Below are 14,693 nucleotides of genomic sequence, written 5' to 3' on the forward strand. Positions count from 1 at the left end.
GAATCTGGGTAAAAGCAGCACCACCATTTATCAAAGATTTGAAAACTTCAGTATTCTGGGGCTTGTAGACTTTGTCAATATTAATGTCAACTAGGATCCCAAGCAGATGTAGACTGGAAACTTGTGAGAGATGTGGGTGTCATGTACAACTCTTCCCAAGAAACAGAGGCACCATTGCATGGACCATCAACAGCATCATGACCAATCTATCCTGAAATTCTCCCTTCAAAGGCAATCTTCTCATTTTCACAGAAAGACCCTTTGCAATGTGGAACAAGCAGACTTGCACAATTATCACCATTAATCAATTCTCAAAGCCATCAATTCAAACACATATACAGTTAATTCCACCTATTGAGAGTCCCGGCTTTTTGTTGCTTATGGGGAACAAGAAAGCTATCTCTCAGCAACAGAAGCCTTGATAACAGAGAGTTCCCCTTTACAAACAATAAGAGTTGCAGTATCACCACTGCTGCCACCTCAGGAGAAAGCAAAAGTGATGTATTGCTTTCAGAGCACTGATTTACACAGAGCAGCCTGGACTGGCAATGATGTGGCACAGTGTTCTTCATGAGACTGTCCCTGCAGCTGATGGCTGACCTTGAAAACAGTCGTTTCCCTCCACAGGAACAAACACCTGAAACGTTGTCACAATGCCATGCTAGAATGTACCAAATAACAATTCAGATGCCATACAAACTGCAATACTACAAGGCATGACAATGGCACATGCCAGTAATGAATCACGATGTGCTCTTGTTAATTTGGCAGTGGCCATTAGGAATGCGAATCCATGCCAGAACTGGACAAAACCTGTATGTGTATCACTAAATAAACTGACAGCTTGCATGTTGAGGAACCATGCCAACAGAGAAGCTACATTCTTTTCAGTTCATAAGACTATTTGCTTTCATAAAATAACATATTTGCTCTTCTACTGACCCCTGTGAGTGCCTATTTGCAGGGATGTAGCTGAAATGTATCACACATTTTTCCTGAGGCAGAAAAAGGAACCAGATTGAGTTTCCTCTCTCCAAGGTGTGCTGCCTTTATGGCACGTGGCTGGAGCAAAGGGCGGTGAAAACTAGTCCTAAAGCTAGTGCTAAAATAAAACTAGGCTGAAACAGTGTTGTCTTTGAATGGAAAACATCTAATGAAGGAAAAAAAAAGTATCCCAGTTATAGATCTAGTTTTCAGGCAAACTATCTTTATTAAAATAGATTTTACTAGGGTTTTTTTCCTTCTTCCCTCCCCCCTTCCCCCAAGTTATCTCTTTTTGGCCTTCCATATTTGAATTGCTGTTCTGTGGCTTTCTCATATTTGCTTTAGACTAGGGGGATTGTAGGCTGAGAACAGGTGCCAAGGAGCATGTGGGATTCTGTGCTGCATTTGCTTTAAAGCACAACAGTCAGAGAGGGACCAGTACTAGTAACAGCAGTATAGTCTTTTTTCTCCAAAGCACAGCTCATCAATAAAAAAGTTAAGTGATCTCTTTGCCTGGCAACACCTCCCCCATTCTCCCACCCCTCTGTTTACTGAAAGAATTTGAAGAAAGTGCAATGTTATACAATAGGAATGTAAGAGCACCTCATGCAGAGACACCACTAGTCCCACCAGTGACAGCAAACAATGCCAAATTCCTGCTCAGGAATCTACATTCTGCAACAGGAGCTTCAACATCTTTCTCCTCCTCTCACGCCTATTATGTTTTAGTCCACAGTTATTAGTACCACAGTGAGTAGCATAGTTGCCAAATTCAGCTCAAGAAGGCTTTATTTTAATGTTGGGTGGTAATTCCCAAATATTTCAGGTGTGGTTCCCTAGCAGAACTGCCTAATGCTGTTGAAAGGAAAAGGGCATGCCCCATTCTTCAACACAGGAACAGGCCATGAGGTCCTTTCTCCTCTCCTGTGGCCATACTGACACTTCCTGCATGTTTTCATGACTGTGGGTTTACTAACACAAGAGAAAATAGTGCTTTTTTTCTTTTTACTTGTTTATGCCTTGTTAGCAATTCAGAACATGTCAGGGAGGGCCCCAGTGTATAACAGGTTTGACAACATAAGCAGCAAGAATATGTCGCTAGGACCAGGGAGGAAGATAAGGAACAAAAACTCTGTGGCAATTACACATTAACTTTCCTCATTGTATCTCAAGTCCTTTGGCTGAAAACTTTCCCGGTTTAGAATGGTGAAATTACATGTGGAGAAAAGGAATGTTCCATTGCAAAGCCACTCAGCATATACAGGTCTTATTTTCTCTTATTTCCAGAGACACCTAGTACACTCTAGAATGACAGCAAATTGTCTTGCTGTCTTCTTTTAGCTATTCTCAATTGATTCCTTAATTTTATCTTTCAATTATTTTTTTCTGCTCATTTGCTCTTTCCACGCTAGGTATTCCACTTAATCCTTTCACCATATTCTAGCAGTAGGATCTCAACTGCCTTCCTTCTTCTTCATCTTTAGTCAGTCATTTCCTCCTCTGTCTGATCCACATTAGGAGGTCTAAATTAGCAAAAAGAGGAGAGGCCACTGTAGTGTTCCATTCAGTGGCATTACAGTCACCAGAGTGGATTTCTTCAAAGAAGTGCATACTGCCAGTTTACACCACACATACAGTAACATGTGATTTTTCATCAATAGAAGTACTGCAGTATGCAGACATTCTACATAAGTGAGGAAAGTCCTCCAACAAAATTTAGACCAGATTGGGCTCTGTCATTAAACTAAATCAGCAGCACAAAGTTTTACCAATGCTAACGAAACCTCGCAATTTTAAAGCCCTTGCCCTAAGGAGACCTCAGAATAAAAAGATGAGGAAGCTTCTCACCTTCCCTTTATTTTTGTTTTTCCCCAAAGAAAAAAACAAAATATGATGTAAACGAATTTAAAGAGCTGTAAGATGAGATAAAACCCCTCACATAGTCTTGGTAAATGATTGTTACTTTTCTGTTCTTTTCCTGGCAAAAACGGAGGTGCTGCTTTGTTAATTTTAAATACTTAGTAACTTTAGATGTGCAGACACCTCTGGAAACTCTTCTCATGTTGAATGTGACTCCCCACTTACAGCAGAGAGAAATCCATTAGTTCTGCACAACATAACAAGTGTCTCTGACTCAATCTCTGTAGAACTGTACTTTTCAGGAATCCTTGAAACAGCTAAGGAATTATTAGCAGCAGTAGAAGCTCTTCTTATAATATCAGTCCTTTTGTGACCACATCTCAGCCACTGCAGGTAGAGCATAGCCATGCCAAAAAAACCCCACCACACAGTGACTACAAGATGATAACTTTCAATCATTGTTCTGTAAGAACTGGAATAAGCTGGAAGACAAAAAGAGATTGCTAGTTCCCATGGAATGTATGAACATTCAGATGTGACAGGTCAAACAACTGGTTTTCTCAAAGTTACGCACATTTTTTGAATATCCAGGGATAGGTGTTTTGCTTTCCTTGGGGTTTTGCTTTCTCCTGCCTAAGACATAACACTGACTAGAAACATCAACCAGAGTTCGTGGCTTGCCCCATGATCTCAGTAGGTACAATGCAATGATGCATTTTCCTTAGTCACAAAGGTGACTAAGCAAAACCTGGGAGAAAAGAGGAGACGTAGACAAGACAGGAAGAGGTGGTTCAGTAGCACTATGTCCTCAGTACTTCCTCAGGTTCTCAGAAATTGCTTCAGGACAAGGTTATGGGGAAGAATAGACTTAGCGATTACCATGAGATTAATCGTGCAGTGGTATGTACGTCACAGGCCCTTGGGAATAAAGCAAGCTTCTCTGCATACCAAGCTGATAAGTGAGCTTACTGTAGGTACTAAGTTAATTAGTAGCAGTCAGGGCAGGAGGTTGAGTAGATAGTGAGATGGAACAGGGGAAAGGTGAAATGTTTCCTAGAGGGGGACAAGAAGATACTGGAAGAAACAAAGAAAGAATGGAAAAAAAAAAGAAATCTGTGGCCTAAACTAAGGAAATCTACTGTTAAATTAAGGTCCCCATAGCATGATTGAACAACAGAGAACAGAAAGCTTTCCTTAAAGAAACCATCTTTACTGCGCCTGAAAGGGAGACAGTTTAGGATGGCAGTATACATGTCCTTCTTTACTCTCCCTGACTTCAACACCTTGTTTAACAAACCCTGCATAGTAATGTCTCTCAGGCCTTTCTCAAGCCCATCTGCATTTTCTGAATCTTTTTGTCACCAAAAGCTTCTTGATGCAGCTGTGTGATCAATTTTATTTTGTTATGGATCCCCACACACTGTAACCAGTGACAGTCTGAATCAGATTATGGAGAGAATCAAAACAGAAGAGAGATTAAAATTTCAGAAGTCTTTCAGAAATGCCAGAAGGCCTCATGTAGAAGTGCTGTTTGCTAGAAAACATATTGCAAAGGTTAGTTCATAGTAGTTCACCCTCCTTTGTATTCTTAGACCCAAAAAGCAGTCCATATCACATCTATAAATGTGTTCAACTAATGCATTCACAGCTGCATCATAAAGTATCATTGTTGTTTTATGTATTCATGTAAATGAAAAAAAATAATTCCTAAAGATTCAGCACAGTCATCCATGAACTCCATGGGTAAAATCTACAGGAGTTAGTGAACTCCGAACTTCAACAGAAATAAACGAAAATAATACAGGCAACAACTAATGCAGCAGAGACACCTACAATTTCTAGCCTTTTTCATCCTGATATTTCATAACTATTTCTGTTAATATTTTTAAAAAATGGTGCACCAGTCAAAACTACTATACAGATTTTCCACAAACCTGACATCTTTCTGTCTATCCACAAATCAAATACAGCCTTTGCAATCACAGAGGTCATTTTCCATGAAATATTGAAGAATTGCTTCACCTTTCTGACTTTCTCCTAATTTAGCAAAAAGATCTAGCCCCAAAGCAGCACCTACTGCCTACAGGAGAATGAGCAGACAAGCACAGTGCCTGAGCTCCCCACACACAGCTTAAAGAAGCAAAAGTACCTTCTGTGGGTACTTAACAAGGGGGATTCAACAATGGGCAGGTTTGGAGGGCTTCAACAGTGATCAGTGCATGTGCCAGAGCTGGGAGTTGCCTCAAGTGGAAATCCCTGACATAACTAAATCTAGAAATCCCTGACACAACTAACAGGATTTGCTGAGGACAAGACAGGTCTTAGATTCTACACCTTTCTTTGTGGGTTACTCTGTCAAAGAAGGAAGAATTTCCTTCTGCTCCAATGGTTTGGGCTCAGTGGATCATATGACAGCCACTACTGCCCTGGAAATTGTTCCCACTCTTCCTCCCTTGTCCTCCAGCACTCTAGCCATGCATTCTCATTGCTTTCTTTTAATGAAGAACTAGCAGTTAGATCATACTTTAGGGACAAGATTCAGCCACTAAATTCACTCTGGAAGAATGTAAATACTTTCCCACCGGCTGAGTCGGCTGGGCTGGCTCAGAAAGAGATCAGCTGAGCGCTGGATCACAGCAAGGACAGGAGGAAATGGAGAAAAGACAAGGAGAATAATTTTAATTACCTTCTCAAATCAGAGTGATATAAATCTTTATCTCTAAAGAAAGGTTGTAACAACCACCAGCTACACTGGTTAGAAGGAAGTTGCTGTTAGTACTGACACGTGCAGATTTCACTATGGGTCAGTCATGATTCCTGTGCAGAGAGGCTGTGAAAACAGTTTTGTCAAATCTTCCCTAGCAGTTACATTGTTCTCAACACCAGGCAACTCCAAATTGGAAATTATAGTTTCCATTTAAATGATAGTCTTTCAAAATGACATGCTACACACCACAGTCCTGGCTTCCTCCCCTTTATGTGGCTATTAAGTCTGATATCTTCAAGGAATTATCTTAAAGCAAAGAATGTATAACAATCAGAACTAAAGGTCCTTTATCTGTCAGCAGTCAAAAAGGCAATTATAATGAGAAAATATTCAAAACATAAATACATTGACAAGTCTAGGCTGGAAGGGCAGATGATCTGGTCCAACCTCCTATTTAAAACTGAGCCTTAGATTCAGCTGTGTCTTGAATATTTTCACCAAGAGGATTCCTCTACTTCTGTGGGCAAGTAATTGTGTTTTGCTCTTTTCACATTAAAGACCTTTTTTGTTATACCCAGAGGAACTTACTCTTTTTCCTATTGGCTCTTGTCCTGTCACCATGTACCCTCATGAAGAGCACTCCTCTCCTCTCTCTAAGTACCTCTACCTCTACTACTATTCTGTAGTAACTACTGTAACTGCTTACTACTCTGTAACTACCTACTACTATTGGAAAACTGTAAGTAGACATCCACCACCAGCCCAAGCCTTCTGCCCTCTAGACTGTACAAATCTACGCTCTTAAATTGTCAAAATTCTTCAACCCTCAAAGCATCTTGGTGGCAATTCACTAGACTATATCCAATTTTTCACCCCATATCCAAACCAGAGGGACCAGAACTGTACACCATATTTCAGGTGTGTCCTAACAAGTGCTGCATAGAATAATCCCACCCCTTGATCTGTTGACTACACTCTTACTGATGCAGCCCAGGACACAGTTTGTCTTCATTACTTCAAGGGCAAAGTGCTGACTCCTGTTGAGCTTCCCATTCATCATGCCCACGAAGGCTATTTCAGCAGAGGTGCATCCCAGTCAATCAGACCCCAGCCTGTACTGCTTCTTGGAATTCTTGTTGGCCCAAACTTCCAAACTAAATACTATTAATAAAGATCTAGCAGTAGGGCATCTTCCTGTTCCAGACAGCCATGAGCTGCAGGCAACTCCTGGAGGTAATTGATGTTATAGTGTTTGAGAACTTCCAATGAGATAAACATTGATGAGGTTTTCTATAGGCAGTTTGGAGAAATCTCTGGATCAGTAGCCCTTGTCTTTATGGAATATGTCAACTTCCCAGACATCAACTTGGAATAACAAATTGCTGAGATGAGCAGATCTAGGAAATTCCTGAAGTTTGTAGGAGGTAACTTCTTGTCACAGATACTCAATGAGATGACTAGGAAAGATGCCCTCCTAGCCTTGCTTCTTGTGAATAGAGAAGGACTCATGGGAGATGTCATGGTAGGAGGCTCTCTCGACCACAGTGATCATGAAATGGTTGTGTTTAAAATTTTCAGTGATTCTTGTTGAAGATGTTCACCTGACTAGCAGGGATGAAGAAAAAGCAGAGGCATTGAAGGTGATTTTTGCCAAGTCTTTAATAATAATGGTAGACCTTGGGCTGCCCAGTTTCCTAAGTTGGAGGACTGTGACTGTGGGAACAGTGACTTTCAACTCGTGAACACTGAAATTGTAAGGGACCATCTGTATCAGATGAATGTTCACAAGTCCATGGGGCCTGATGGGTTTCACCCAAGAGATATGAAGGAGCTAGGATATGTTATGGCAGAATTTCTCTTGATCATCTACCAAAGGTCTTGCGAGTCTGGGAAGGTCCCTCCTGACTGGAAGATAGCCAGTGTTATTTCAATCTACAAGAAAGGTGTGAGGGAATACCCAGGGAACTACAGACATGTTAGTCTAACCTCAATACCTGGGAAAATTATGGAGAAGATGAACTGGGTACTGTTGAAGGACACTTATAGAGCAATGCAATTATCAGGCACAGGCAACATGGTTTCACAAAGGAAAGTCCTGTTTAGTTAATTTGATATAATTCTACTATAACATCACCTGCCTGGTGGATGAAGGGAAGGCAGTGGATGTAGATTTTCTGAATTTTAGTAAGGTTATTAATACCATCACTCGCAGCATCCTTCTGGACAAGTTTCCAGCTGTGGGATGAGTGGTTTAATTGTGTATTGGGCGAACTGGCTAAGGGCAGAGCTGAAGGGGTGTTGTGAATGAAGCATCTGTTTGGTGACTGGTCACCAGCAGTGTTCCTCAGGGCTCAGTTCCAGGGTCAGTCCTGTGCAATAGGACAGGACTATTGCACAGGTTGTATCCAACTACTGAGATGAGGTCTAGAGGACAAGACAGGTCTGAGGGACAGCAGGCCTTGCAGAGGGATCTAGACAGATTGGAGCATTAGGCAGTCATCTATGGCTTGAAATTTAATAAGTCAAATGCCAGATCCTGCATCTGAGATGGAGTAACTCTGGGCACAAGTACAAACTGGAAGAGGTGTGGCTGGAGAGTGCCTTGCAGAGAGCCCTGGAGGTGCTGGTGGGCAGCAGTTCGGGGTGAGTCAGCAGTGTGTGACTGGGCAGCCTAGAGGGCAAACCCCGTCCTGGGGAGCACCAAACACGGCATCACCAGCCGGTCAGAGGAGGGAATCGTCCCACTGTGCTCAGGTGTGGCCTCACGTGGAGTGCTGGGTGTAGTCCTGGGCTCCACCGTTTCAGAGGGGTGTGAAGGTCCTGGAGTGAGTCCAGAGGGAAACAAAGCTGGTGGATGGGCTGGAAGGCGTGTGCTGTGAGGAACAGCTGAAGACTCTGGGCTTTTCTGTTTGGAAAAAGGAGGCTGAGGGGAAACCCCCTTGCTCTCTGCAGCTTCCTGGGGAGGGGAACTGGAGAGGGAGGTGCTGATCTCATCTTCCTGGAATCCAGCGAATGATCAGGTGAGAATGGTTCAAAGCTTTGTCAGGGGGCATTAGGAAATATTTCTTTACCGAGAGAGTGGTCAGACACTGGAACAGGCTTCCTAGGAGAGGTCAATGCCCCAAGCCTTTTAGTGTTTAAGAGGCATCTGGACAATACCTTAGTAACATGCTTTAACTGTTGGTCAGCCCTGAAGCACGCAGGGAGTTGGGCTAGGGGATTGTTGTAGGCCCCTTCCAACTGAAATACTCTATTCTATTCTACTTTTCAGACACACACTAAAGGTTCAGACAATAGAAGTAATTCAGTACCTGTTCTCTTGCTTATCAGTACCCCTCATTCCCAGATACAGAGTAAAAAAGTTTTTAACTCAGCCCTCTGTGAAATAATAGCCCGTTGCCCCCATTTTTTCCCTTTTGTTTGTACAATTGCAGACAGTGTAAAACATTTGACAAACAGCACGTGATCAGGATAGAAAAATGTGTAGATTTACATTTTACAGAACTCATAAATAGATTTATGTGTGGGCCATGTGATGTGGGCTGGGCGGGCAGTTGTTCCTGCTTTGTGAGGCAGAGTTCAAGATTCCTTTGCCACGCAGGGAAAAAAACCAGAATTTTCAGGGCAGTTTCTCTCATTAAAGTAAAGCAGACCAAACAGATACGACACAGGTAAGCACTCCCCCACTGCTCACTCCGCCTTCTTTCCTAATGAGTTTCCTGCTTTTGTGGGACAGACGGAGAAGAGCTGCGAAAGAGTAGAAGGTATGTGATCGTCTAGAAAGTGCTTTGGATTCAGAACCTGGAAGAAGGAGATTCTACTTTCTCATGCAAAACTTATACAATGGGATCTTCTTGTCATTTGGTACCTTTTCATACTCACTAGTTTCCAACTTTTATTTTCAAAAGAAATCTTCATTGTTTCCCTACAAGAAAACTTGAAAGGAAGAAGGGAGAGTTTTCACTGGTGTCCTATTCTTGGGTCAGAACGGGAAGCAGCAGTGCACAATTTTCCTTGTGATGAAGACAGAAGTTAAAACATGACTGCTCATACCTACCAAAACCTCTTTCTGGTAAGTAAATGCTGAACAAGAATATGTTTCTTTTGCATATATATATTTAACTATTTTCCTGTAACAAGGGATCACATTTAGTGTGGAAAAGCACACAATGTAATATGGAACTATATAAAACTGTATATTTGTTTGGAGGTGCATATTCATAAAAATATGCCCGTTGTGTCCTACTTTTTTCCTTCAAAGGGGTCTTCATCAAAACAGAGGGATATATGCAAAACACATGCAAGACAATTCCTTAATTATGGTATTTGTGAATACCACAGATCCCTGGTGACAACAGGTTCTTGTGTTTTAGGATGGTGCAAAAAAGGCACATCAACAGAGAAAGAACTGAGGATACAGGCAAATATTCAAACTGTGCCTACATTTTGAATGCTACATGTACACTACCTATATCCAGAACCTAAAGTAACATTATTGCTATTATGCTACACTGAAGTTAGATGCTCAATTTACTTTGGCAGACAGGACCATTAAATAAGGCCACTTTTCTTCCGGGATCTGAACAAGTATTTGACTGTTCATTATGCAACATACAATTGTCTTGGAATTAACTCTTATTCTGTGTTTCACTTTCATAGTAACCTCAAATCTGCATCCCAGACTCTCTATTAAGTCAAATCTTTTTAGATATGTTTGGCAATAAGTACTTATGGTCTGTTTATGCATTTTATGTCTTCCAGCTACATGTCCAAGCATTTCCACTATTCAGTATGCATACACACAGGAAATTCTAGTACATTTACATTGATGTGCATTTATGTACAGACTTCCCAGGCTTATTATGTATGTTTATAGTTCACGTTCTCACAATGTTGTGTACTCTAGTATATATGATCTTACTTATGATACTTATAATGGATTTATTTTCTTATGTTTCGTTCTGAAAAAACTGTTCCATCTTCCACAGATGTCTGTCCCTTTAACTGCTCATCTGTTCTCAACTGCCTGCTACCACCATCTGTACTGCCATGTGGTTAGAGACACGCTGGAAGAACATCCGCCAAACCTTGCTGCTTCTTTTCACTGCTGCTCTTCTCATTGGGGTCACCATGCTGGCCATTTCGTCTAATATCAACCCAGTAGGCTATTTCTTTCTAGGGGTAGGGGGAGTGTGCCTGGTCGGCTATTTGCTGAGTGTATTTGTTGAGTGTTACCTGAGAAATCAACACCGACGTGACGCAAATGAAATACCTCCAAACAGGCAAAGCCAAGCAGGGTAAGCAGCAACCTGGTTATTCCTCTTTAACTCTCTCACCTCAGTCATGAACATTTTACATACTGTTTTGGTGCCTTTCCCCTGCGGCAACAAACACAGACTCCATTCCCAAAGACAAAATTTATTTTCAGGTTGTTTTCCTTCATTCTTCAAGCGGAGGTTGCAAATGTTTATGCCATGCATCTCCTGTGTCTTGTACAATATGAATTTTCTTACCCCCGGAAACTGATGCACTAAAAATTTCCAAGGTTAAATAGATCCAGGCCCAGTTTTATTTTACTTTGAGTAATCGAGGCTTGCCAAACAATGACTCAGACAAGGAAAAAGAAAAATGCTGAGGCAATACTGCATCTTATTTGGGTTTAGTTCTATAAACCGTATCTCCAGAGCAACCATTTCTTGGCAAACGTTTTAAAAGGAACCTGTAACTGGGTGTGTTTCCAGTCTTAGAATCCCAACGTGACAGTAACAAACTCTGATTTTGAGAGACTGAATACTTCCACTTTTTTTCGGCTTCATGCACATTTGCAGGTTCTCAGCATCACCTAATTCAACTCCTGTTTGCTTACTATAGTTGACAAGTTTGAATTTATTTGTGTATTTTCTTCCTTGTATATTTCCGATAATCATTTTCCACATCCATAACTGACTTAACAATCTCAAATATAGGACCTGTGGGAGGACAAAAATGTTATTATGTGTGTCCTTTTAGAAAGAGTACATAAGAAGAAGTCTATATTGGGCTTTGCTAGCTTGGGGCATACTAGAAGAAAATTACCATCCTTTTATTTAAAAATATGACCTGAAAAGGAAAATGTTTCTAAAGTAGGTTTTTTTTTGCAGATAACTATTCTCAACACAGAATAATTAATCATTTTTTAGACTAAATGAAAATACCTAATTTTCTCCAATTCTTAAAAATAGATGAACAATGAGCTAATGTATTTAAAAGGCAAGGTCCTTTTTAATTCCAAGAAATAATCCATAGTTATCAATTCTTAGTAGTGAATTTTAATTGGTAGGAGATTTTAACTGGAGGACATCAAGGAAAACCTAAGACACTGAGCTGAACTATGTGGGTCAGTTCACTTATTCCGGGGAGTGAGGGAAAATGGGCAGATGAGCCATTCTCTATATCAGTAAGCACGACATTAAGCTGGCTGGAACAGGGAAGTGATCCAGAGGCAGAATATCCCATACAGTAATACCATGTGAGATACCCTGTCTCAGTCCCATCTATTTGTTTATTGTATCATGGTCCCTAGAGTACATTATCCATGCTACCTGCCTCTGCATAAACTAAGCAGGAAAACAACCAGTGTAACTGGGCCTTCCTCTCTTGCACAGGGTGAATGCTGCCTATGAAGCACCCACCTATGAGGAGGTGATGACCATGTCAGCTCCAGCAATATGGACAATTACATCCAACCCAGGCTCAGTGCCCTCGCCGCTAAGTGAGCCTCCTCCTTACAGCGTTGTTATTGAATCGTCTGCCCAACAGGAGATTACAGTGGAGGCCCTCAGGGCGTCAGTGCCACCAGATACAAGGCCCACCTCTGAGACAGACACAGGCTCCAGGATACAGCTGCAGCTGGTGCTGCCCCCAAGACTGCAGCGGTTTGTTTCGGACATCCATGAGGAGAAAAATATTGAAGACAGGTTTGAACCACTGGAGCCACTCACTCCACCACCTGCCTATGAGAGTACCATCAATGATGAGGTCTTTGAAGATGCTTTCCAGCCCTCCACATTACATCATGATTCACCTTCTATGAATACAGAACCACACCCTCATCCCAATACAGAATGCTCCTAGAGAGAAGGTAAAAGGGCTGAGATTTTTCATGCCTGAAACTGTAGAAGTTTGTGTCACCATTCTTTGAACCACAGTTGAACTACATACACAACTTCTGATGTTACTATAATCTTTCTGCACAAAATAAAAATCAATGCAATACCACACTGCTTTGTCTTGGCAGATACCTAAAACCACTGTGAGGAAAGTTGTGTTATATATGGCAACATTCTCAAACTGAAGGAAGATACACCTTTATGGGGGAGGAGAGGAAATCATGAGAAGAGACAAGGTTACCAAAGGATCTCTGAAGAAGGACTGTAGGATGCAGCCAAAAGAATCTTCCTGGGAAAGGGGAATAGAAACAGCACTAAGCAGGTTCTGCCTGTGCATTACAAATAGCAGTATTGCTGAGAGCTGTGAGGTCATCAGCCACCCTGAAATCCCTGCAGAGAGACCAAGCCTGCACTTCCATGAGTTGCTGTTTTGCAGCAACAAAAATTTATGGTCTGTGCTATTTGTTGCTGCCCCTCTGCTGCATCTGCACCGCATCCTCAGCTCTGCTGCACTGGAGCGTGACTGAGGGGAGGGTGCCTGCCTGCACCTGGAACCTGGTACCACCCAATACCTGTCACTTAAGGTTGAAGAGCTGGCAAGGCACCGTGAAATGACTTCTGTTGTTCACAAAGTTCTCACTGCACCACAGCCAGTGGTGGACAAAAGGGATTAGTTTTCCTCCTGTAAGAGAGGTTGGCAGTGGGATACATACACAGACATGCATCCTCTGCATGGACCAGCAGTCCTGGTGGCTCTGCAGTGGGGTATGTCTCTGCTGTACTACAGCTGCTAACAGATGGCTTGAGATGCTTTATTGTCATCATGGCAAATACTTGCACAGAAAGGCCAAAGCTCTTCCAGTTCTCTGTAACAATGATGTACCCAGAGGCTTCTCTCTGGACTCTAGAAAGGTCCAGTCTGCTGAGGCCAGAGATGCAGCAGAGAGCACCTGAGAACAGTCCCAAGGCACATGTGGTCTTCATCCTGATGGCTCTGGACTGGAGCCAGGTTCTAGCTCTCATTGATCAGTGATGCTGTGCCATCTCTTAAAATAGGTGTTAAACTGATAGGCACTGCACTGTCAAAATGGACTGCAGTATGAAAAGAGACAAGACATTCATGTGTGGTGAATGTCCAAATTAAAAAATAAAAGTGGTGGTCCGAATCTCCTCATGAAGGAGAGCAGCAATCATCACAGCCTTGATCGTATGACTGCATCATCTTTGATATGCAGAACCATCAAACCATAGGCTAGAAGCAAATAAATTATTTCTTATATATAGTTTGATTCTTTATAATTCCAAGAAAAAACTTTTATGTTGTTTATAATTAAAGAGGACTGCATTAAAAACTCCTGGTGGCATCATTAATTTTCCCTCCCAAAACAACCACTCTTCAAAGCTATGCCTTTGCTTGCATTCTGCTTATTTCATAATCATGGCTTATAGAAAGGAGTGGTGTTGCATTTCTGAATCTACAGCTAAATCACTTTAATATCATTAAGCAGCTATGACACCTTTATCATAGAAGTATTGTGAGAGACAAATATGCTGATAGAGACAATGTGGCATTGCTGGTGTTCAAAGGTTGGAGTCAGTGAAGTCAGAGTTCTCTCCCAATCGTAGTGACTCTGTGATGTGACAACAGCTGTGAATTTGCCTCTGCTAGAATGATGCTCACTTTGATTTTCCCATTTTCCCTTCGTATTTCACATGCTCTCTGCAAACCCTGTGTGCTCTCGGTCTCCCTGCTAACTACTGCGCGTTATCTTTTCTGATTTCAGCTGATTTCCGGTGAAACTCGCGTGTAACAAAACACAGGAAACAAAACCATTTAAAAAAACCAAAAGCAAACGAGCAAAGCCCAGACCGGCATGTCCGTAGGGAAAGCCGCGCACGCACCACCCCTCCCTGCAGTCAGGACCTGCCGTGGCTCTGCTGTGCCGCACTTTATCCCGTGCCATGATTCCCACCCCCGCGTCCCGGAGGGGCCG

General features: G+C 42.0%; 1 protein-coding gene across 6 annotated transcripts; it reads left to right on the forward strand.

Moving 5' to 3' along the window:
* The first annotated feature begins 8,391 nt into the window (after window positions 1-8,391).
* Window positions 8,392-14,045, forward strand: TMEM139 (transmembrane protein 139). Of its 6 annotated transcripts, none has more exons than XM_071558424.1 (4): window positions 8,392-8,571; window positions 9,460-9,623; window positions 10,540-10,848; window positions 12,196-14,045. In XM_071558424.1, the coding sequence occupies exons 3-4, from the start codon at window positions 10,601-10,603 to the stop codon at window positions 12,662-12,664; spliced, it is 717 nt and encodes a 238-aa protein (XP_071414525.1). In that variant the 5' UTR covers window positions 8,392-8,571; window positions 9,460-9,623; window positions 10,540-10,600; the 3' UTR covers window positions 12,665-14,045. The 6 variants fall into 6 exon arrangements, with proteins under 6 accessions (XP_071414525.1, XP_071414509.1, XP_071414536.1 ...); XM_071558408.1 differs by lacking the exon at window positions 8,392-8,571 and adding an exon at window positions 9,131-9,222; XM_071558435.1 differs by lacking the exon at window positions 8,392-8,571 and adding an exon at window positions 9,131-9,222 and having other exon boundaries at window positions 9,484-9,623.
* Window positions 14,046-14,693: the final 648 nt, after the last annotated feature.

Source organism: Pithys albifrons, chromosome 1 (assembly GCF_047495875.1).
Source record: "Pithys albifrons albifrons isolate INPA30051 chromosome 1, PitAlb_v1, whole genome shotgun sequence".
NCBI classification, from domain to species: domain Eukaryota; kingdom Metazoa; phylum Chordata; class Aves; order Passeriformes; family Thamnophilidae; genus Pithys; species Pithys albifrons.